Source organism: Lagenorhynchus albirostris, chromosome X, assembly GCF_949774975.1.
Source record: "Lagenorhynchus albirostris chromosome X, mLagAlb1.1, whole genome shotgun sequence".
Classification (NCBI taxonomy): Eukaryota; Metazoa; Chordata; class Mammalia; order Artiodactyla; family Delphinidae; genus Lagenorhynchus; species Lagenorhynchus albirostris.
The window spans coordinates 130,580,324-130,601,694 of record NC_083116.1 but is presented as its reverse complement, the minus strand read 5'-3'; the positions used below and the strand labels follow the sequence as shown (position 1 = coordinate 130,601,694).

At 45.4% G+C, this 21,371-nt stretch overlaps 1 protein-coding gene across 3 annotated transcripts in view; it reads left to right on the top strand.

Moving 5' to 3' along the window:
- Nucleotides 1–15,713, top strand: part of GYG2 (glycogenin 2) — a 35,707-nt gene extending 19,994 nt beyond the window's left edge. For 2 of the 3 annotated variants that reach the window (XM_060138492.1, XM_060138490.1), the window contains 4 exons: nt 1,664–1,858; nt 10,626–10,730; nt 11,879–11,986; nt 13,989–15,713. In XM_060138492.1, the coding sequence (XP_059994475.1) occupies nt 1,664–1,858; nt 10,626–10,730; nt 11,879–11,986; nt 13,989–14,144 (564 nt within the window). In that variant the 3' untranslated portion in view covers nt 14,145–15,713. The remainder of the gene's footprint in view (nt 1–1,663; nt 1,859–10,625; nt 10,731–11,878; nt 11,987–13,988) is intronic. The other variant, XM_060138491.1, reaches the window with a different exon arrangement.
- The last annotated feature ends 5,658 nt before the right edge of the window (nt 15,714–21,371 follow it).

The following is a 21,371-nucleotide window of genomic DNA, read 5'->3' as shown; positions in this document are numbered from 1 at the left end:
TGCAGGAGGATGCTGAAAGAGGCAGGCAACATTTTTTTTTTTTTTTGGTGTAAAACCGTAAATGTTTCATGAGCAGAATTGCTGCTGTGATTTAACAGGGCTGATGCATAAAAATAATTATTTATGTTATGTTTTTTTTTTAATTTTATTTTTTATTTTTTTTTTAAATAATTATTTAAATTAGCCGCCTTCATCAGAGAAAGAGCCACTCACAGATTACGTGGCTAAAGATGATTGATTACAAATGTCATTGGAGGCGGCATTTTCCACTTTCCCTCCTCGATTGAAGTAGCATTCGGAGGTGGTTTCTTTTTTTATTTAATTTAATTTATTTTTATTTTTGGCCGCGTTGGGTCTTCATTGCTGTGTGCAAGCTTTCTCTAGTGGTGGCGAGCAGGGGCTACTCTTCGTTGCGGTGCGCGGGCTTCTCATTGCGGTGGCTTCTCTGGCTGCGGAGCACGGGCTCTAGGCGCCCGGGCTTCAGTAGTTGTGGCTCGCGGGCTGTAGAGCGCAGGCTCAGTAGTTGTGGCGCACGGGCTTGGTTGCTCCGCGGCATGTGGGATCTTCCCGGACCAGGGCTCGAACCCATGTTCACTGCATTGGCAGGCGGATTCTTAACCACTGCGCCACCAGGGAAGCCCCATTTGATTTTTTATAACTGTAACCCTACATGCTGTCCATAGTAGAGTTTCTGTAGTGAATTTTTTTGTTTTGTTTTTTGGCTGCAACTGGTCTTAGTTGTGGCCTGTGGGATCTTTAGTTGTGGCACTCGGACTTCTTAGTTGTGGCATGCATGCAGGATCTAGTTCCCCGACCAGGGATCGAAGCCGGGCCCCCTTCGTTGTGAGCGCGGAATCTTACCCACTGGACCACCAGGGAAGTCCCTCTGCAGTGGACTTAACAGGGAGGCACCTGCCTTGCCAAAGACCTTTTATTTTTTATTTTAAAAATTTATTTATTTATTTATTTTTGGTATACGGGCCTCTCACTGTTGTGGCCTCTCCCGTTGCGGGGCACAGGCTCCGGACACGCAGGCTCAGCAGCCATGGCTCACGGGCCCAGCCGCTCTGCGGCATGTGGGATCTTCCCGGACCGGGGCACGAACCCGTGTCCCCTGCATCGGCAGGCGGACTCTCAACCACTGCGCCACCAGGGAAGCCCCAAAGACCTTTTAAAATAAGGTCCCAGGAAATTTTATTTCCTGGTCAGTTTTTGACTAGTGCATGTATCGGTACAACGGAGTGCAGTGTCCGCAGGTGCTTGCGTTGGGATCTTGAAACGAGTTCACATTTTAGCGTTTTTACTATGGTTTCTGTTTGGTGCACCTGGGTGCTGCTTTTCAAGAGAACTAAAGCTTTCTCTGACCATGCGACACGAGTGAGTAGGAGTTTATTCAGATTCTTGATAGGAAGTTGCTGTTCTTTTCTGCAAAGCAGTATGTGAGGTACTGGGTTGGCTAGGAAGGAAAATAAGACCAAGTAAGGTAGTTCTAAGAGTAAAACGTAGAGATCCTGTGCCTGGGGGTCCTTCTCACCTGGAGCAGTACTGTGAATGCGGATGTCGGCACTGGAGACCACTGGCCACACAGGGGAGGGGATGGGCAGCGGGAGATTGGCAAAGATGTCAGGAGGACCTTGCTAAATGTGAATACCTTTTCTTGCAGGCTCACCTCGGGGGCGCTGGGGTGCCTTGTTCAAGTTCAGCGCCCACTGCTGAGGGGTCGTGTGCAAATGCTGTGCCCCGCTCCGGGGAGCCCTGTACCAATTGGGCGGAGGGGCCCCGCCAGCCTTGGCCTGAGAGCACCATGGTGGTGGTGGAGGAGACCCCCGCTTCGCCTGACGCATGCCCTGTGGAAGATGTAAGTATGTGCTCTTCGCACCGGTGCGATGGGGACACAGACGCTGGTTCCCCCGCGAGGTGAAGAAGAGAGGATGCTCCCCGGGGTCGCGGGGAGGGGCTGGGGGGACAGGAGGAACCTGTCTTCAGTTTGCTCTGTGGTATTAGGGCCTCCTGAGTTTCTTTAGAGAAAATGGCAAAATTCCACGTCACAGTAAAGCCAATGACCGCTACATCTAATCCCTGGAAGCTGGAAATGCTGCCTTATATGGAAACGGGTTCTTTGCAGGCGGGATTGAGTTCAGGACCTTGACGTGGGCACGTGGTCCTGGATTATCCGGGGAGGACACAGTGTCGTCACGAGGGTTCTCCTAAGAGGGAGGCGAAAGGAAGCTTGATGAGATGGGAGAGAAGCAGGAGTGAGACGGGGAGCGATGGGAAGATGTGAGCTTCTGGCTTTGAAGGTGTACGGGAGCCACAGGTGCCTCTATGAGCTGGAAGAGGCGAAGAAATGGGCCATTGGCTAGAACCTCCAGAAGGAGCTCGGCCTTGCCAAGGACACCTGCCCAGTGAGACCCAGCGCGGACGTCGGACCTCCAGAACTGTGAACGTCATCAGTCTGCATTGGTGTTTTTTGTTTTGCTTTTCACACTTCCTGAAGGTTGATTCTTTGCCAGGTGCAGCCCTAAGCACTGTACGGTATGCTGTTCCTGTTCAACGGCACCAGAGCACAATTCTTGTGTCCATTTTTTAAAACTAATTTTTTTTAGTGTATAGTTGCTTTACAATGTTGCGTGAGTTTCTGCTGTACAGCTAAGTGAATCAACCTACGTATACATATATCCCCTCTTTTTGGACTCCCTTCCCATTTAGGTCACCACAGAGCATTGAGTAGAGTTCCCTGTGCTCTACAGTAGGTTCTCATTAGTGATCTATTTTATATATAGTAGTATATGTATGTCCATCCCAATCTCCCAATTCATCCCACCCCGCCTTCCCTCCCCCCCGGTAACCATAAGTTTGTTCTCTACATCTGTGTCTCTGTTTCTGCTTTGCAAATAAGTTCATCTGTATCATTTTTCTAGATTCCACATAGAAGCGATATTACACGATATTTGATTTTCTTTTTCTGACTTACTTCACTCTGTATGAGTCTCTAGGTCCATCCATGTCTCTGCAAATGGCACTATTTCATTCTTTTTTATGCCTGAGTAATATTCCATTGTGTATATGTGCCACGTCTTCTTTACCCATTCCTCTGTTGATGGACATTTAGGTTGCTTCCATGTCCTGGCTACTGTAAACAGTGCTGCAGTGAACATAGGGGTGCATGTGGCTTTTCTAATTATGGTTTGCTCTGGGTTTATGCCCAGGAGTGGGCTTGCTGGGTCATATGGTAGCTCTACTGTTAGTATTTTGAGGAACGTCCATCCTGTTCCCCACACTGGCTGCACCAGTTGACATTCCTACCAACAGTGCTGGAGGGTTCCCTTTTCTCCGCATGCTTGCCAGTATTTATTGTTTGTACATTTTTTGATGATGGCATTGTTGTAAGCCAACTAGTTTGTGTCTCTAAAAATGAGAAGGTCATTGCCCTTCTATAAGGAAGGGGTGCTTTTTTGCGGGGTGTGTGTGTATATTTCATTATTTTGCACTCCCAGGCCATCTTTGCAATTAATTATGCAGCATTGCTGCCACCTACCGGCCATCCATTGAATGATTCACTCTGGGTTCTTTATTTTGGGGATTTGGAACCAGTCCAAAAAACCAAAAAAACGATTATTTTCATAAATTCCTGTAACTGCGGAAGAGCTGGGTGTCTGGATCTGGGATCCTTATTCCAAGTAGCAGCCTTTGTATGTATAGTCATGGCAGTGTCGAGGAGTAGGTCTCCGTTTTCAAAAGTTGAATATCTCGGGCTTCCCTGGTGGCGCAGCGGTTGAGAGTCCACCTGCCGATGCAGGGGACGCGGGTTCGTGCCCCGGTCCGGGAAGATCCCACATGCCGCGGAGCGCCTGGGCCCGTGAGCCATGGCCGCTGAACCTGCGCGTCCGGAGCCTGTGCTCCGCGACGGGAGAGGCCGCAGCAGTGAGAGGCCCGCGTACCGCAAAAAAAAAAAAAAAAAAGAAAGAAAAAAGTTGAATATCTCATTTATTTCCCATATAAAGGCATGTATTAGATAAATATTTTTGCAGTTTCTTATCTTCTCAGCCAAGTGTCCTGTCCTATAGCCTCTTGGGTTGGGAAATGCAGTTAGTGGAAAGATTAGGGATGCCTTTCCTTGTTTTCTTGAAGTTGTTGGCTGTTTTTGCTGTGGTTAATTTCTAAATGGTATCCTTGGATGAGAAGAAGTACCTAGTTTAGACCAATTTGTTAATGTTTCCTATATGAGGAGTGGGTTTTGTTTACCTTTTAGGAAATCTGTCTCTAAATCGGGGTCATAAAGCTAATCATCTCTGACGTCTTATGGATTTTTTATTCTTTTTACATTAAAGTATATAATTGATCTGGAATTGATGTTAGGTGATGAATGAGTTTGGGGTCCACATACATCACTGTTATGTGTGGATCTGTAATGAACTCAGCATGGTTTGCAGTCAAAACTGTTACGTCTCCACTGCTTTGTCATGTCTCCTTGGCCATCAGTCAGATACTCCCACGTTACTAGGTGGATCTGTTTTTGGAGTCGCTAATCCTATGGGTTCCCCCCCCTCCTTGGGAAATGGTATATATGTATATTTTTAAAATTGAAGTATAGTTGATTTACAGTGTTGTGTTGGTTTCAGGTGTACAACAAGGTGATTCAGTCATATACATATATACATATATATATATATACTTTTTCAGATTCATTTCCATTATAGGTTATTATAAGATAATGAATATAGCTTCCTGTGCTAAACAGTAGGTCCTTGTTTATCTATTTTATATATAGTAATGTGTGTCTGCTAATCCCAAACTCTTAATTTATCCCCCCCCCTTACCCTCTGGTAACTGTACGTTTGTTTTCTATGTCTGTGAGTCTGTTTCTGTTTTGTAAATAGGTTCATTTGTACCGTTTTTTTAGATTCTGCATATAAGTGATATCATATCGTATTTGTCTTTCTCTGTCTGACTTACTTCACTCAGTATGACAATCTCTACTTGCATCCATGTTGCTGCAAATGGCGTTATTTCATTCCTTTTTTATGGCTGAGTAATATTCCATCGTATACATGTACCACGTCTCATATATGTACACGTCTTCTTTATCCATTCATCTGTCGGTGGACAGTTAGGCTGCTTCCACGTCTTGTGAATAGTGCTGCTGTGAACATGGGGGTGCATGTGTCTTTTCAAATTAGAGTTTTCATCTTTTCTGGATACATGCCCAGGAGTGGAATTGCTGGATCATATGGTAACTCTGTTTTTAGTTTCTTAAGGAATCTCCATCCTCTTCTCCGTAGTGTCTGCACCAATTTATATTCCCACCAAGGGTATGGAATTCTTACTTGGCAATTCCCTTACAGTGACACTTGGAAGACTTTTCAAAATCATCTGACTTCCATTATTTCTCCAAGAATTCATCTCCCAGTCTTATGTTTATACATTTGAAGGTCATATGTCTTTTTGGTCTGCTTTTAACATCTTTCTCTTAGGCTCCGGTTTTTATCATAATGACTTTTTATTATCATTTGAATTTACCCTATTTGGGTTTGCAGCACTTATTGAAACTGTATTCCTTCTGCCCATTCTTTCTCTGTCTGTGTCTCTCTCTTCTTCCCACTTCCCTATCCTTCTGTGATTCCAATGACATCTACAGTAGGAATTTCATCGCGTCCCATGTGTCTGTGACACACTTCTCCCATCTGTCTTCCCATGCTTCCGTCTACTGGCCTGTTTTCCAGTTAACCAGTCTTCTCTTTGGCTGTGTCTAATCAGCTGTTAAACCCACATCCTGCACACTTTATTTCAACTATCGTGTTTTTAGTCCACATAAACGCCAAATGTTTACGAGGGGGTTTCAGTACTCCCTTGAAACTCTCCAACTTGTCCCATCATTTGAAGTATTTTCCACGTTCAGTTACAGTCTGTGTGCCGTCCACCATACATCTGCGTCTCACGTGGATCTGGTTTTGTGCTTTGATTTCATTTTCTCTTGATTTTCACGCCTTTGGTCTTGTCTCGCTGTGTGCTGGTTGATTTCTGATTGACTGCAAGACATTGTGTATGGAAAAATGGCAGGGATCCTCTGAGGCTCTGAATCACAGGATCACCCAGAGAGCATTTCTTTTTTTTTTTTTTTTTTGCAGTACTGCCCAGCAGCTTTCAGGATCTTGGTTCCCCGGCCAGGGATCGTACCCGGAGCCCCTGCATTAACGGCAGAGTCTTTTTTTTTTTTTTTTTTTTTGCGGTACGCGGGCCTCTCACTGCTGTGGCCTCTCCCGTTGCGGAGCACAGGCTCCGGACGCGCAGGCTCAGCGGCCATGGCTCACGGGCCCAGGCGCTCCGCGGCATGTGGGATCTTCCCGGACCGGGGAACGGACCCGTGTCCCCTGCATTGGCAGGCAGACTCAGAGAGCATTTCTTATGTGTTGTTTTTCTTTTTTCAGCAGGAAGTTTTCATAGAGATGGTTTGCCCACATGCTATTAGAGGTTGAGTTGGAGTGAAACTGGGTTTTGGTGTTTGTGAAGGTTGGTCTTTTGCTGGTTCTCTTTTCAGTGGCGTCCTAAATGAAAGCTTGTGTTTAGAGTGTCCCTCTTGGATACCTCATTATTTATGGGCTCCTCAGGGCTATAGCCTTTCAGTTGCCTCGAGGGGAAATAAAAGATGTGTGTGTGTGTGTGTATGTATATATATATATATATATATATATATTTTTTTTTTTTTTTGGTCTAGAATTTTAAGTTGCTTTTGGCAGGAGGTTTACTGGGAAACAAGTAGCTTCACCCATTGATGAAAGTGGGAAAATCCCTCTTCGGTTCTCTAATAGATTTGTATATTTACACTTTTTAGTTTTCACCACCTCTTACAGTCATAACGTTCACAAGATGATAGCCCATGATGCAGAGGAGTGTGTCTTCATCATGTGTCCTAAACTTATCTGCTCGGGCTGTGTATGTGAGCACTCTGTGTCTATCTGTTGGCGGTCCATTCCCTACACAGTCTGGCTTTACGATGCTCTCTTTCTGCTTTCATCTTTCTGGGCTTAGAGTCACTGGCTTCTCAAGCTACTTTCCATCCTTCAGCTGCTCTGTCTTCTTTGACCTGAGAATCCTCTGAACTGTTTCCAATCTGAGAGTCTCTCTTTTCAAGGTGACCCAAGCTTGCAGCAGCTAGTTAGGGGTATGGATCAGTGAAATACTGATCATCTCAGGAGAAAAATAAATGCAGAAGTCACATTTTACGTAGGTGTGTTCATAAGCCTGCCAACCATTGGCTGAAAGGCTGGCATTGCACCATCATATTATCAAATCCTTGTCTTGGAATTCTCTCCTGGCTTTCTGCACATGTGAAGAAAGACGTCCCTGTTTGTGGCTAGGAAGAGTAAGGGGAATATTTACTATTACGGTTTCAGTTTATATTTTAGTTGTTAATATTCATTGTTTTTTTTTCCTCTTTCTTTTATTGAAGTATAGTTGATTTACAATGTTGTGTTAGTTTCAAGTGTACAGCAATTAAACATATATATGTACATATATTTTTTTCATATTCTTTTCCATTATAGCTTATTACAAGATATTGAATATAGTTCCCTGTGCTATACAGTAAATCCTTGTTGTTCACCTATTTTATATATAGTAGTTTGCATCTGTGTCTAGGGGTCTTGTTCAGAAGTTTGTATCTACGTCTAGGGGTCTTGTTCAGAAATGTTAGCATGAGTTGACATAACTTCTTTTCCTGTTTAAATTTGTAAGAGCCTAACACATCTGCAGAAGACAAGTGGAAAAGTTGTATTATTAGTTCATCCTTTCTTATCAAATAAATAACCCTGAGTTAAATCTCTTCCAAGGAAGGATAAAGTTTCATGATGGCCCACGTGGAATTTATTTATGTGTTCTTTCTTGAGAGAAATTAAGCTGATAAAATTGACATTTTCCCTAATCCGGTTCAACTAATCTTTCTGAGATTACTCACATCTGTTGGCAATTAACCGTTTGCCAGGCCAACTGCTTCGTTTGTCCGTTACATGGAGTGTCCGTGCTGTGTATGATTAAAGAACTTGAGTTTCAGAGACAGTAAGTAATTTATCCAGTTTCTTTTTTTCAATGGGTGTTAGGATTCAAACTAGAAAATTCCACCACCCAACCCTGATTGGATGAGGAAATTATTTATTTTTATGGTATTTATTATTTGTAGATAGTGCAATTATCTCATTCGTCATTTTTTTTTTCCCTAAAGGTTGTTTTGGTGTTTTGTACACCAGGGAGACTTAGGATGCATTAATGATGTGGATTGAATAGGGCTTGTAGAGGGCTTGGTAGTCAGAGAGGTGTGAATTCAAATCCCCCCTCTCTCACTTGCTACGTCTGGCATGTTTAACAAGTATCTCTGTCTGAAAGTTCAACTTTTCCTCAGTAAGAGAAGGGATCAGACTCTCTACGTCATGGGGTTGTTGTGAGATTAAAAGGAATAATGCGTAACAAGTTTACGAGTTTAATTTAGGAACCAGTGTTGAACACCTAATGAAAAGGAGCTGTTATTATCCTGGCCTTTCATGTTTTGGATAAAGTTATCATTTTATTTTCTACTGTAATTATTAGAACTTAATTTTATTTTTGGCTTTCACGTACATAATCAAGATCAGGAAGAATGAGCCCATATTTTTTGTTTTTTTTTTTAATATTTTATTGAATTATAGTCGATTTCCAGTGTTGTGTTAATTTCTTCTGTACGGCGAAGTGGTTGTTATACATGTATCTGTTCTTTTTCATATTCTTTTCCATGTTGGTTTATCACAAGATATTGAACATAGTTCCCTGTGCTCTACAGTAGGACCTTGTCATTTATCCATCCTATATATAATAGTGTGCATCTGCTAATCCCAAACTCCTGATCAATCCCTCCCCCGCAACCTTGGCAACCACCGGTCTGTTCTCTGTATCTGTGAGCCTGTTTCTGTTTTATAGATAAGTTCATGAGTGTCATATTGTAGATTCCACATGTAAGTGATATCATGCGATATTTGTCTTTCTCTGTCTGACTTACTTCACTGAGTATGATCATCTCTAGGTCCATCCATGTTGCTGCAAACGGCATGATTTTGTTCCTTTGTATGAGCCCGTATTTTAATTGGCACTTTCAAGTTGATGAGATAGAAAAAGCAAAATTTAAAAAGAGCAACTTTATGAACACAGTGTTCTCTTCTACATTAAAAATGTTTTTACTGAATTTCACCAAAAATGTACTTTTGCGCACTTTTTACTGCCAACTTACTTCAGTTTCCTGATGTCCTCCTTTACCTCTGCCCCAGGACATTTGCACGTGCGTGCTGTCCTGCTTTTCTCACCGTTGTCTCTTTCTCACCACGTCTCCTGCTCATCTTTCAAACTTTGTTCCAGATGTTACTGCTTCAGGAGTCCTTACCCCTCCTGGCAAGGTCGATCTGACCTTGATAAACCTGCCCTTGGTTCTCTGTCAGTTCCCTTTGCAGAATTTTACAGGATTGTCATCTTATAGTTGTTATTGGTGGAACATTCATCTCTCTCCTTAGACAGTAAGCTGCATGAGGGTGGCCCACTCTTTGGTCTTCCTGCTTCACTCTCTGTGAATATCCTTTGGACGTATACATAGGTGCCTCCGTTAATACAGGGATGACCTGCCCTTTCTCCGAAACGGGAAAGCCGGTACCAGAGATTTGGGAGCTGGGAGTACGAGTTGCCAGCCTCCGCGTCAGGTCAACTCACTCAGAATCTCTGGGGCAGTGGCTGGGGAATCTGCCTTCCCCGCATGGAGGAAGCTCTGTCTGACCGCCACAGTCGGGGTCAGCCCAGCCCACGACACGATTCCTGCCGTGTGTTTGCCGTGAGGATGGGCAGCTGTGTCCGCGTTCTCTTCTCTGTAGTTACATTGCTGGAGCCTTTGGACTTGAATGGGCTCCAGCCTGGGGCACGGCCTCGGCCCCCAACCCTGAATTCATCGGGGTGGGCTAGCTACTGTAAGAAATAGCCCCCCCAATACATACAAGTGTATGTCTGGTGCGTGTCACACTCAGCCCAGGCGGTAAAGCTGTGCTGTGGTCCATGCGGTCTTGCGGGGATCCAGGATTCCTCCCCTTGGCCTCTGCTCCATCACCATCCAAGGAAGCCCTTGTCCACGGCGGCTCCTTAAGAAAGGGTTAGGCTCCCTTGAGGAAGCCATCCACCGCCTGTAATGCATTAAGTCGTGTCCTGTGCATCTGGGATGATCTTTGCTACATACCACCCTTGGGAGAGCCGAGAAACTAGTCGCTCAATGGTTTTCCGTAGGGTTTCGTTTTCCTGTGGAATTCCGGCTGAAATTGGAAGAGGTTGTCTGCCAAGGGACATTGCTCTTCACCTGACCTGTGGGAACAGAGGGTAGGAAACGGGTCCCCCACCTCAGCACCCAGTCTGGGGCGGACTCAGATCACATCTCCTCAACGCCGTGGGTGAGAATTCATCGCGTGGTCCTGCTTAGATGCAAGGAGCCCAAGACGAAGCAGCAGACACAGGCGTTGGCGAGCTCCTCTGAGCCATATTTGCCGTATTTGGAGGCCGAAAAGCATCGATTGGGTGTTTGTATTTGCACGAAGCGTTGTCCTAACTTGGCGTTTGCTCTTTTTTTTTAGATGATAGGTTGGCCGGAAATGGAGACTTCCGCTGGAGTGATGTGTGACCCGTTGTCACCACCCTCCACCCAATTCGCAGACTTCACAGGGACCCAAACCAATTCGGTATAACTCACTTCTGTTTCTTTCTAATTCTTTTTTTTTTTTTTCGGTACCGCACAGCATATGGGATCCTAGTTCCCTGACTAGGGATCGAATCTGCGCCCCCTGCCTTGGAAGTTCAGGGTCTTAACCACTGGACCTCCTGGGAATTCCCTGCTTCTACTTCTTAAGCATGGCCATGTCTCTGCATGCCTGCCATCGACCACCAGAGGAGATGCCCCATGGGCTTCTTCACCATCCCGTGACCTTTCTAAATGGTTTTTCCATTGTGTTGTGATGAGTCTCTTTATTTTCGAGGTGGATAGGAGACCTGGTTGTCTATTCAGATTTTGTTTCCCTCCTCCATCACTGAGTTTTGTGTTGGTCCTTTGGTCATTCTCTTATATCTTGCTTTAGGAAGACTCAGAAAAGAAAAAGATACAACATCAAAATGGCCTATATGTCTTCCTTAATTTTTGTTAAGTTTTCGGGACAACTTTGCACCCGTGTTTCACGTCACTATTCAAGGATTATGGCTTTCCCGTTTTTTCCCCCGCTGAATTTACCCGCATGAATCTGGGCTTTTGTTCCCAGACATCCTCAGAAGATTAAATCCAGACAGACTCTTAATCTCGCTGACAGACCATCTTAATCAAGTGCTTCCGTAGACATTTGGTCTAAACTAATTGCCCCTCTCTGAAAAGTATTTTTGTTGCTGTTTTAAAATTTTTACTAGAGTTGATTTACAATGTTGTGTTCGTTTCAGCTGTACAGCAAAGCAAATCTGTTAGACATACACATAGATCCACTCTTTTTTAGATTCTTTTCCCATATAGGTCATTACAGAGTATTGAGTAGAGTTCCCTGTGCTCTACGGTAGGTCCTTATTCGTGATCTAGTTTATATATAGCAGTGTGTATGTGTCAATCCCAGTCTCCTGATTTGAAACGTTAACCTTTACATCGCATGACAAATGTCAGCATCTCATCCTGTGCAAGAGAAAGCTGGGGAGAAGTTTAGAGTGGCAGAGCACACTCAATGACTTATTTATTTAGCACAACCCATTCGTTTGGTCTTATTTTCCCAGGAAAAAGAGTTCTCTGTCATTTTGGTTAAGACCGCGGTCCTGTGACGCCCCCTACAGACTAACGATGGAACGGTTATGTTTCTAGCAGCCCGTGGAGAGCGCGGAAGGTGGCCCGCCTGAGGAAGCCTTGGAGCCACGCCGGGAGCCCCCTGTGGATGTCACCAGGGACCCCAGTCTCCAGGATGCTTTGGAGGTGGTGTCCTCATTGTCTGCCTTGTCCAGCTCTCCTGATGGACGCTGTGCGCTAACTCAGGGGCCGGCTGCGTACACGCACTGGCGTTACCCCCATTTCGAGCCTCGCCTGTGGAGAGAAGAGTCCGCCTGCTTCTCCTGCTGCCTGAGACCCGTTTGTCTTGCGTTTGCCCGCGGTGGTCGGTCCACCCTCTTTCCTGTCCTCTGCTCTGATAATCACGCCCGTTCTCTCTTCAAAAGCTGTTCTGCAGAAGTTAATCGAAGTTATGGGGCTGTGCTGTGTTTTCCCGCAAAGTGAGCTTGGAAGTTCATGCACACTGTCTAAAAAGACGAGCATAAAAGCTGGGAAATTTGGCGGTGGGGGAACATTTCAATGCAAATCGAGCATGCGTTGATTTCTTCTTGAAGAAGGAAGTGAAAGATGCTTTCTTCCTGACTCTCCGTCTTACAGATGCTCTGGTCTCAAACTTCAGGCTCTGCGATGATGCTTTTAATGATGATGAAATGCTTTCATTTCTCTCTAATCATGATCTAGTAATAATACCTTTTGGTCTTTTAGAGCAAATACAGCTCTAGAGCTGAGTGTTGGGTGTAGGGTGAAAATTCGTATTGATTTTTTGGATTGTGTTTTTGTCTGTTGAGGCTGCGGTAACAGAAACACCATAGTCTGGTGGCTTATGAATAAGAAGAAATGGATTTCTTGGTGTCTGGTGAGAGCCCACTTCCTGGCTCACAGAGGGTGTCTTGTTGCTGGTTCCTCACATGGAGGAAGGGGTGAGGGAGCTCTCTGGGGTCTCTCTTGTTTTGAATTTATTTTTTAATTGAGATATAGTTGAATGTGTCCCATTCTTTCCAGAAAGTGTTCATTCCCGGGAACTCACGGAGCCCCAGTCCAAGCGCTCTTAGCGGGGAAACGTGCTGAGTTATCCTGGAAAAGATCTCGTTTTCACTCTTGCAGTTTCTTTGAGCAACACGTTGGCAATGTTTCAATAAACTGTGCGGGGATGAGTGTAGAAAGCAGAACCTTATATGTAAAAACTCTTTGAAAGCATCGTGGCAGATAAACAGTGGAGAAAGTGTTGCATGCCTAGTGGATAGAAACAGTAGCATAACTGTCTGGTGTCCAGTACTGTCCACCCCCCACCCCCCCTTTTGCTGATCTATTTGCGTGCCAACCAAAAGTCAGGGGTGGGGTGTGTGTGTGTGTGTGTGTGTGTGTGTGTATGTGTACACATTTGCGTATTTATAATTTTCCTCATACGTATCCTTTAAGAAGATGGAAACCCTGCCATGGCAAGAAAAAAAAAACGATTTAAATTAGTATTGAAGTGGTCTTGCCAGGCTGTCCAAAATGTCACACACTTTATTTATACAATATGAACCTTTTCTTCATTTCACGTAGTTTGGTTACACACAGGGATACAGAACGTGTTTTTTTTTTTTTTTTTTTAACTTTTAATTTTATTTTGGAGTAGAGTTGATTAACGATGTTGTGATAGTTTCAGGTATACAGCACACTGATTCCATCATACATAGATCGGTATCTATTCTTTTTTCAAATTCTTTTCCCATTTAGGTTGTGATATAATATTGAGCAGAGTTCCCTGTGCTCTACAGGAGGTCCTTGTTGGTTATCCATTTTAATTATAGCAGATACAGAACCTTTTTTTGGTGGGTGGAAAGATTAAGATGATCATAGAAGCGTGTGTGAAGGGGTTTAGTGGCTAGACATTAAAACAAGTCTTAGGAACAAGTGGACACAAGTACAATGATAAAGTATAAAATTTCAAAAAAGTCGGACCAACTAAGCATCTTCTTGTCAGAAGGTTGTATTAAATTCAGCGTGTGGTTTGTTCAGGAGCAAAGTGTCAGCACCGTCTCCCTGAGACGTGGTGAGGTTTGTCCGTGGAACCGATTGCTCAGCCAGGTGGATGCCCGGACCGGCTTTCACTCGCTGACGATGGTTTTTCTAACACCATCTCCTGTGGGCTTGTCTTCCCTAGGTGGACCTGGCCATCTCCGTCTCCGAGATTTCCATCGAAGAAAAGGCACTGAGTCCCAATGAGGAGCGGAGGAAGTGGGAGGAGGGACGCATCGATTACCTGGGGAAGGATGCGTTTGTCCGGATTCAGGAGAAGCTGGACCGCTTCCTGCAGTGATGGCGCCATGGCGTTGGGTGGTCCTGTTCCATGAACATCTCGAGTCCTTTCCGAGGGAAAGACTCTTCCACGATGTGCCTCTCTTTATGGTTGACCAGCTTGAGTGCCTCATGTCAGTCACATGGTCCATCCAAAACCCAGCTCAAAGGCCTGTGTGACCCCAGCTACCCATGCCTCCTGGGGGTTCCCCAGGAGGTTGCATCTCCTTTACACGTTGTCGGCAAAAGGGAACAGGAATAACCTTCTGGTCAACCCTGGGTCTCTGGTCTTGCTTGAAGGAGCTCAGGATTCTGTCCTGGGCAGGTCCTGCCGTGTCCGTCCTACGTAGGGTTAGATGTCACTGCAGAGTTTCTGTCCCAGTGCCCGTAACACGAGGAGAGGTATTGAGTGCCCTGGGAGCCTTTATTCAGTGCCTTGGGACTTTGCAGAATGAAAAGTCCTTCCTGTGAAGACGCAGCAAACGTTCGGATGCCTTGAGCGTGACGCCAGTGTGGACGTTCCCAAGCATGGCTGAGAAACACCACAGCTGTGGTTCCTCTTCGGCAAAAATACCCAAGAGGACTTGCAAGTGCATTGACAGATGCCCCGTGGAGATGTGTCAGAGATATTTGGAAGGAAGATTCCAGCTGGCTTGGGAGAGGTGACCGCTTCCAAACTGGTTGACCTACTGGTGCAGAAGAACCCAGGGTTTACGCTGAGGGGTGTCTGGTGGCCGTGCGCTCACGGTAGCTGGATTTGGTCGAGGCTGTTTCGAGGCAAACCTGTATGCGGCCCCGGACACCAGGCTGCCCTGTGCTGGGTCACACTACCTCACTTCACAGTATGGAGTCACTGTGCTCTCCAAGCCATGCCAACTCGGTTCTTTCGGGACAGTTCTCCGTTTGATGACACTAGACGCTTTATCCCATGAGAAAGCCTCACCTCCAGAAGCATCCGGAAATGAATGCGGTATGTTGGAGCTTCTCCCAGGGTCGTTGTTGGTTGCCACCGTAGGATAATTAAAGCCGGATGTCAGTCGCTGTACTGAAGAGAAGGAAATGTAGTTTTTAAATGTTTGAATGGTTTATCACACGTGTTCCATCGAAAATCATGAGTTCATTAGACACAGGTGTGGAAGAAGCTTGAGAGGGCTGTGTTCAAATCCATCTGAGATCTGGGTGGACTTCTGGGGTTCGTTGTGGCATTCACGTGTGTGAGGTGTGAGCTATGGAGGGGTTGTTTCTTATTATCTGTGGCTGAATGATTGGTCGTCTTGGTTGGTTTCACACAGATGATGCTTCAGGGGCTACTTGGAAATAGCCATAGGGACATAGTCCTTGGGTGGGTTGCACGGGGTGATCACCAACCATTAGAGTTATCCTGTAACTTTGTGTTGGGGAAGGAACGTCTGTGCTCTGAGCCATAGTGTTGGACTAGAAGAAACGGGAGCCTGAGTCTGGCATCCGTGAGAGGAGGGTTCCAGGAGATGAACATCTGAGTCCGGTCCAGCGTCTCTGGAGAAGAGGATTCTCCAGTGCCTGTGGTCGATCGCTCATTGGCTTAAAGTGTACGCTTAAAATGGACTTCTGCTGTGCATCCTAGGGTCAGTCCTCACTTTGGACAAAGGCTAGCACACTGCAATTAAAATTTTAAGACAGCAGTGGGGTCTCCTTCGGATGTGTGTTGGGGTGTGTTCTGAGCCATCGGGATAACACAGGCATGGGACGCCTTCGTCCTGCCTTAAACTTAAATAACCAAATGGGTTTTTTCAGAATGGATGGTAGCAGTAAAATGAGTAGAACTGTTTACTTCTTACCCTCGGAAATCTCATAAGTTCTCTCCAGGCATGCTGCCTACTCTTCTAGCGTCCATTTCACCCATCCATCCATCCATCCACCTATCCGTCATCCCTCTATCCATCCATCATCTATCCATCCTTTCATCCATCCATCCATCCATCATCCCTCTATCCATCCATCGTCTATCCATCCTTTCATCCATCCATCCATCCATCATCCATCTATCCACCCATCACATGGTTTTTTGAGTTCTCTCCAAATGGCAGGCACTCTGACACGTGCTCAATCAATACATGAGAACGTACAAGAACCTGTAAGAACATTTTAACGACGTCTAAGTAATAGCCACCCAAGAGGTGTACTACGAGGTTATTTCCTGAAGAATGCCAGTGCCAGGATTCGGGCTGTGTAATGTCAGGACTGCAGAGTGAACATAAGTTGAATCCTTGAGAGATGTGATTTGACCTATACTATCACTAATATTTTGGTACATAGGTGTTTTTTAAAAAAAAACACATTTACTTGTTCTAGAAATATCCAGTTATTTTGGGGCAGGATGAAATGGCAGGTGAAGGAAAAGCATTTCCAGATGTATTGACCTGGCCAGCTGGATTAAGGTGTGTAGATTTACAGGAACACAGCAAGTATTTTTGTTATTCAAGGGCACTTGGTCAAATCCTGGCGCTGAATGCACAGGAGTTATCCTCATGCTGCTGAGTTTCTGTGTGGAAATGCGAACAGCTTGAACTAAAATAGGGTTTCTTTTAGCCACCACACCTGAATTAGGAAAAGTAGACCAGTTCTCCTTCCCGATTTCATAGATCTCTGCCCTTTAGAGTACCATGCCATTTTTACCGTAGTGTCTTAAGGTAATGTCTTATATACCACTACTGTCTTAGTATTTTTTGTTGTTCGGGTTTTTTTTTTTTTGAAATTTATTTATTTTATACAGCAGGTTCTTATTCGTTATCTGTTTTATACATATTAGTGTGTACATGTCAATCCCAATCTCCCAATTCATCCCACCACCACCACCCACCCCCTGCTTTCCCCCCTTGGTGTCCGTACATTTGTTCTCTACATCTGTGTCTCTCTTTCTGCCCTGCAAACCGGTTCATCTGTACCATTTTTCTAGGTTCCACATATATGTGTTAGCATACGATATTTGTTTTTCTCTGACTTACTTCACTCTGTATCACAGTCTGTAGACAGCACCGATTGTTAACCAAGATAATGAGCAGAGAGAATCAGCAAGTTACTATAATAATCAAATTGTATGATTTAAAAAAGGGGAAAAAATGGGAAGGAAATCGCAAAAAGAGGTGGCATATGTATACATATAACTGCTTCACTTTGTTGTACAGCAGAAACTGACACAACATTGTAAATCAACTATATGCCAATTAAATTTTTTTTAAAGTTAAAAAAAAAAACCTAGCACTGGACTGTCGCCAGAACAAACCGCTAATGGGGGAGAGAAAGATGGGACTTGATGTCACGTAGACACTCACACAGCTTGGGGATGGGGACAGACATTCAGAACACGGAACAGGATGGGCTAGTGCACAGCACGTGATGAAAGCTGACGATACTGTATTACGAACTCGGAAGTCGCTAGGAGAGTAGATCTTAAAAGTTCTCATCAAAAAGAAAGGGCAACTGTGTGACCTGGTGGAGGTGTGAGCTCATGCTTGGTGGTGACCGTTTGGCAAGATTTATAAACATGAAATCAGGGCTTCCCTGGTGGCGCAGTGGTTGAGAGTCCGCCTGCCGATGCAGAGGTCGTGGGTTCGTGCCCCGGTCCAGGAAGATCCCACATGCCGCGGAGCGGCTGGGCCCGTGAGCCATGGCCGCTGAGCCTGCGCGTCCGGAGCCTGTGCTCCGCAACGGGAGAGGCCACAACAGTGAGAGGCCACAACAGTGAGAGGCCTGCAAAAAACCCCCCATGAAATCAGGACTTCCCTGCTGGTCCAGTGGTGAAGACCCCGAGCTTCCAATGCAGGGGGCGCAGGTTGGATCCCTGGTCAGGGAACTAGGGTCCCACATGCCATGCAGTGTGGCCTAAAAATAAATAAATGGATCACAGAATTTCAAAAGTAAATAAATGTATGAAATCGTTATGTTGCAACCTTCAACTTACACCATGTTTGCATGTCAATGATAATAGAGCTGGGGAAGAAAGAAAAAACAAATCACACGCATTGGTCTCTGGTGGTCCCCCACCATGTTTGGGCTTGACACCCCCAGTCTGCGTGATACACGCACGGATTTCCTGGTGGGGTTAGTTAACTCTGCCGGCTTGTTGCTGCTTGTTATGCGAAATAACTTTTCTAGAAGGCCACTCCTTGGTATCAACAAAACGCACAAAAATATTTCTCTGGCCAAGTGCTTTGTAGGAAATGTTGAAAGACATGCCCTTTTAGAGCAGTTTCTCAAGGACTTTTTTTTACCCCCTGCCTTTTCCCGTAAGTTCTTGGAATGAGTCCTTTACTAAGTCATCCAAGAACTATTTTTCGATTATTTACTGTTCAAGGAACCAGGAACCTCTACAAGAGATTTGTAAAAATATAACCTTGGCAATTTGGGAAAAGACAGTAGGAAAACAAGTTGGGAAGAAGCCCTTATACTGCTTCCTTTTCAAAGCAATCTGCTCTGGTAGGTGTCCTTCTAAGAGACAGAAGAGGAGAGACACAGACACAGAGGAGAAGCCCCAGGAAGACAGAGGCAGAGACGGGAGGGATGCGGCCACAAGCCCAGGGACGCCTGGAGCCCCCAGAAGCTGGAAGAGGCGGGAAGGACCCTCCCCTGGAGCCTCTGGAGGGAGCGCGGCCCTGAGACACCTTGACCTCAGACGTCTGGTCTCCAGGATGGGGGAGGATGGACTTATAGTGTTTAAAGCCTCTGGTTTGTGGTCATTTATTACAACCACCCCAGGAAACTAATACACACACTCTCTGTCAGCCTGTCTAGATCTCAGCTCTTCATCAAGACTGTGTCCTCCTCCAGAAAAGCTTTTCTAGACCTTCCAGGTTTCAGTAGTGGGCCAAGACCAGTATAGAAAGCGCCCAGTATTGGGGACCAGATGTGTACCAAGCATTTGATGTCCCTGATTATTTCATCTTCCAATACCCTGGGCATGGGCACCTACTATTTCCCCTAAGGGTCTGACCAAGTGCAAAGGCAATGCCTTAGAGAAAGGATGGTCTTTTCAACAAATGATGCTGAGACCACTGGACATCCATAGGCCCAATGATACAGCTTGATAGAGGACTCTTAGAACGCTTGGGTGGGTCTTCTTGAGCTGCCATAACAAAGCACCCCAGACCGGGTCCCTCAAACAACAGACATTTATTTCCCCCTGTCCTGGAGGCTGGAAGTCCGAGATCCAGGCGTGGGTAGGGTTGGTTCCTCCTGAGGCGTCTCTGTTGGGCGTGTAGATGGCCGTCTTCTCCCTGTGTCCTCACAAGCAAAAGTGAGGACATCTGAGCAAGACGGATGGATGGCATCCATGCCCGCATTCTGGTTACCGTGGTTACTCTATTACTAGAGCTGTATGGTTGAGGGGAAACAGGTAAAGGGCACATAGAAGCTCTGGTGTTATTTTTATTTCCTACAACTGCATGTGAATCTATAATTATCTCAATGTAAGAAAGTTTATAGAAAGAAAATAGACAGCTGTATGCATCTCATGCTATAGTGGCATCAACTGAACTTGAGTTTCAGGGATGAACCCAAAGACATCATGATGAAGAAACAGAACAAGAAATTTGCACCCAAGACTGCTTGCTTCCAAACTCATATTTTTAACCACGCTGGGGGGGAAAAAAAAAAAAACCCAGTGGATGAGGGTTCTGATTTCTCCATATTCTCACCAACACTTGTCTTTTTTTTTTTTATTCTAACCATCCAAATGGGCATGAAGTGGTCTCTCACTCTGATTCTGATTTGTAGTTCTCTAATAAGTAACGATGTTGAGCATCTTTTCATGTGCGTATTGGCCATTCCTGTCATCTTTGGTAAAATATCTGTTGACATCTTTTGCCCATTTATTAGATCATTTGTCTTATTTTTTAAAAATTTTTATTGGACTAGAGTTGATTTACAATGTTGTGTTAGTTTCAGGTGTACAGCAAAGTGAATCAGTTGTACATATACATATATCCACTCTTTTTTTCTTTTTTTCGTTTGTCTTATTATTGAGTTGCATTCGTTTGCGAATATTTTCTCCCAGTCTGCAGTATTTTTCATTTTCTTAACGAGTGCTTTGAAATTTGATAAACTCTAATCCACCCCGACAGATCAGGCTTCTGCTACCTTATCTAGAAAATTCCTTCCTAACCTAAGAGGACAAAGATTCTCTCCTAAGTTTTCTTTGGCAAGTTTTGTCGATTTGTCTCTTCTGTGTGGGTCTCTGGTGCATTTTGAGCTCATTTCTGTGCACGGTGTGATAAGGAGCTAAATTTGTCCTTTCGCATATTTTGAAAGTCCAATTATGTCAACACCGTCTGCTGAATCCTCCACTGCGTGTTTTAACAGGCTGCCAAAGCTCTGTGAAATTTCCCTAGTTTGGACATTTGAGTGGGTTCCCCAGACCCTGCAGAGCATACTCACACTCCTGCAAAGCTTTCCTTTAGAGGTATTGATGGGGGAAAAAAAGCACAACCTAAAAGTTGAGAATTATGCTTTATTCAGTGGACTTTGTGAGGATGGAAGCCCTGGACACAAGTTCTCAGATCGCTCTGAAGGACTGTTCCCAAGAGGTCCGGGAGGAGCCTGGATAGATAGGAAATTAAAAATAATAATAATAATAATAATAATAATCCCAGATAGCTGACCATGAAAAGATGACTGCTAATTAAAGAAAAACAGACATCTCAAGTGCGTGAATGTAGCGCTTTTCTGTGTGTGGGGAGATGCAAGACTCTGGGCTCACGGAAACCATCCTTCTGATGTGCACCGTAAGTCTCAGGCCAGGGTCCTGTTGTTCTCCACCCTGAATCCCCACCGTCGGGGGCGCTACAGAGGCTGAGGGCTGCAACATCCTTTGTTTCCTGAGAAGGCAGGTGACATTCTTTGCCCCCAGAGGCGGAGGAGACGGGGCAGGAAGACAAACGTGAAAGCCGGCCAGTAACGGGGGGGTCAGAAACAGCCCGTGCACAAGCGCCCCACTGCCCTGCCCGTGGACAGGGCTCTGAGAGCGAGTGAGCTTTCCAAGGGGCTCAGGCAGACCCTTGCTCGGGCTTCCCTGGTGGCGCAGTGGTTGAGAGTCCGCCTGCCGATGCAGGGGACGCGGGTTCGTGCCCCGGTCCGGGAAGATCCCACATGCCACGGAGCGGCTGGGCCCGTGAGCCATGGCCGCTGAGCCTGCGCGTCCGGAGCCTGTGCTCCGCAACGGGAGAGGCCACAGCAGTGAAAGGCCCGCGTACTGCAAAAAAAAAAAAAAGGTAAG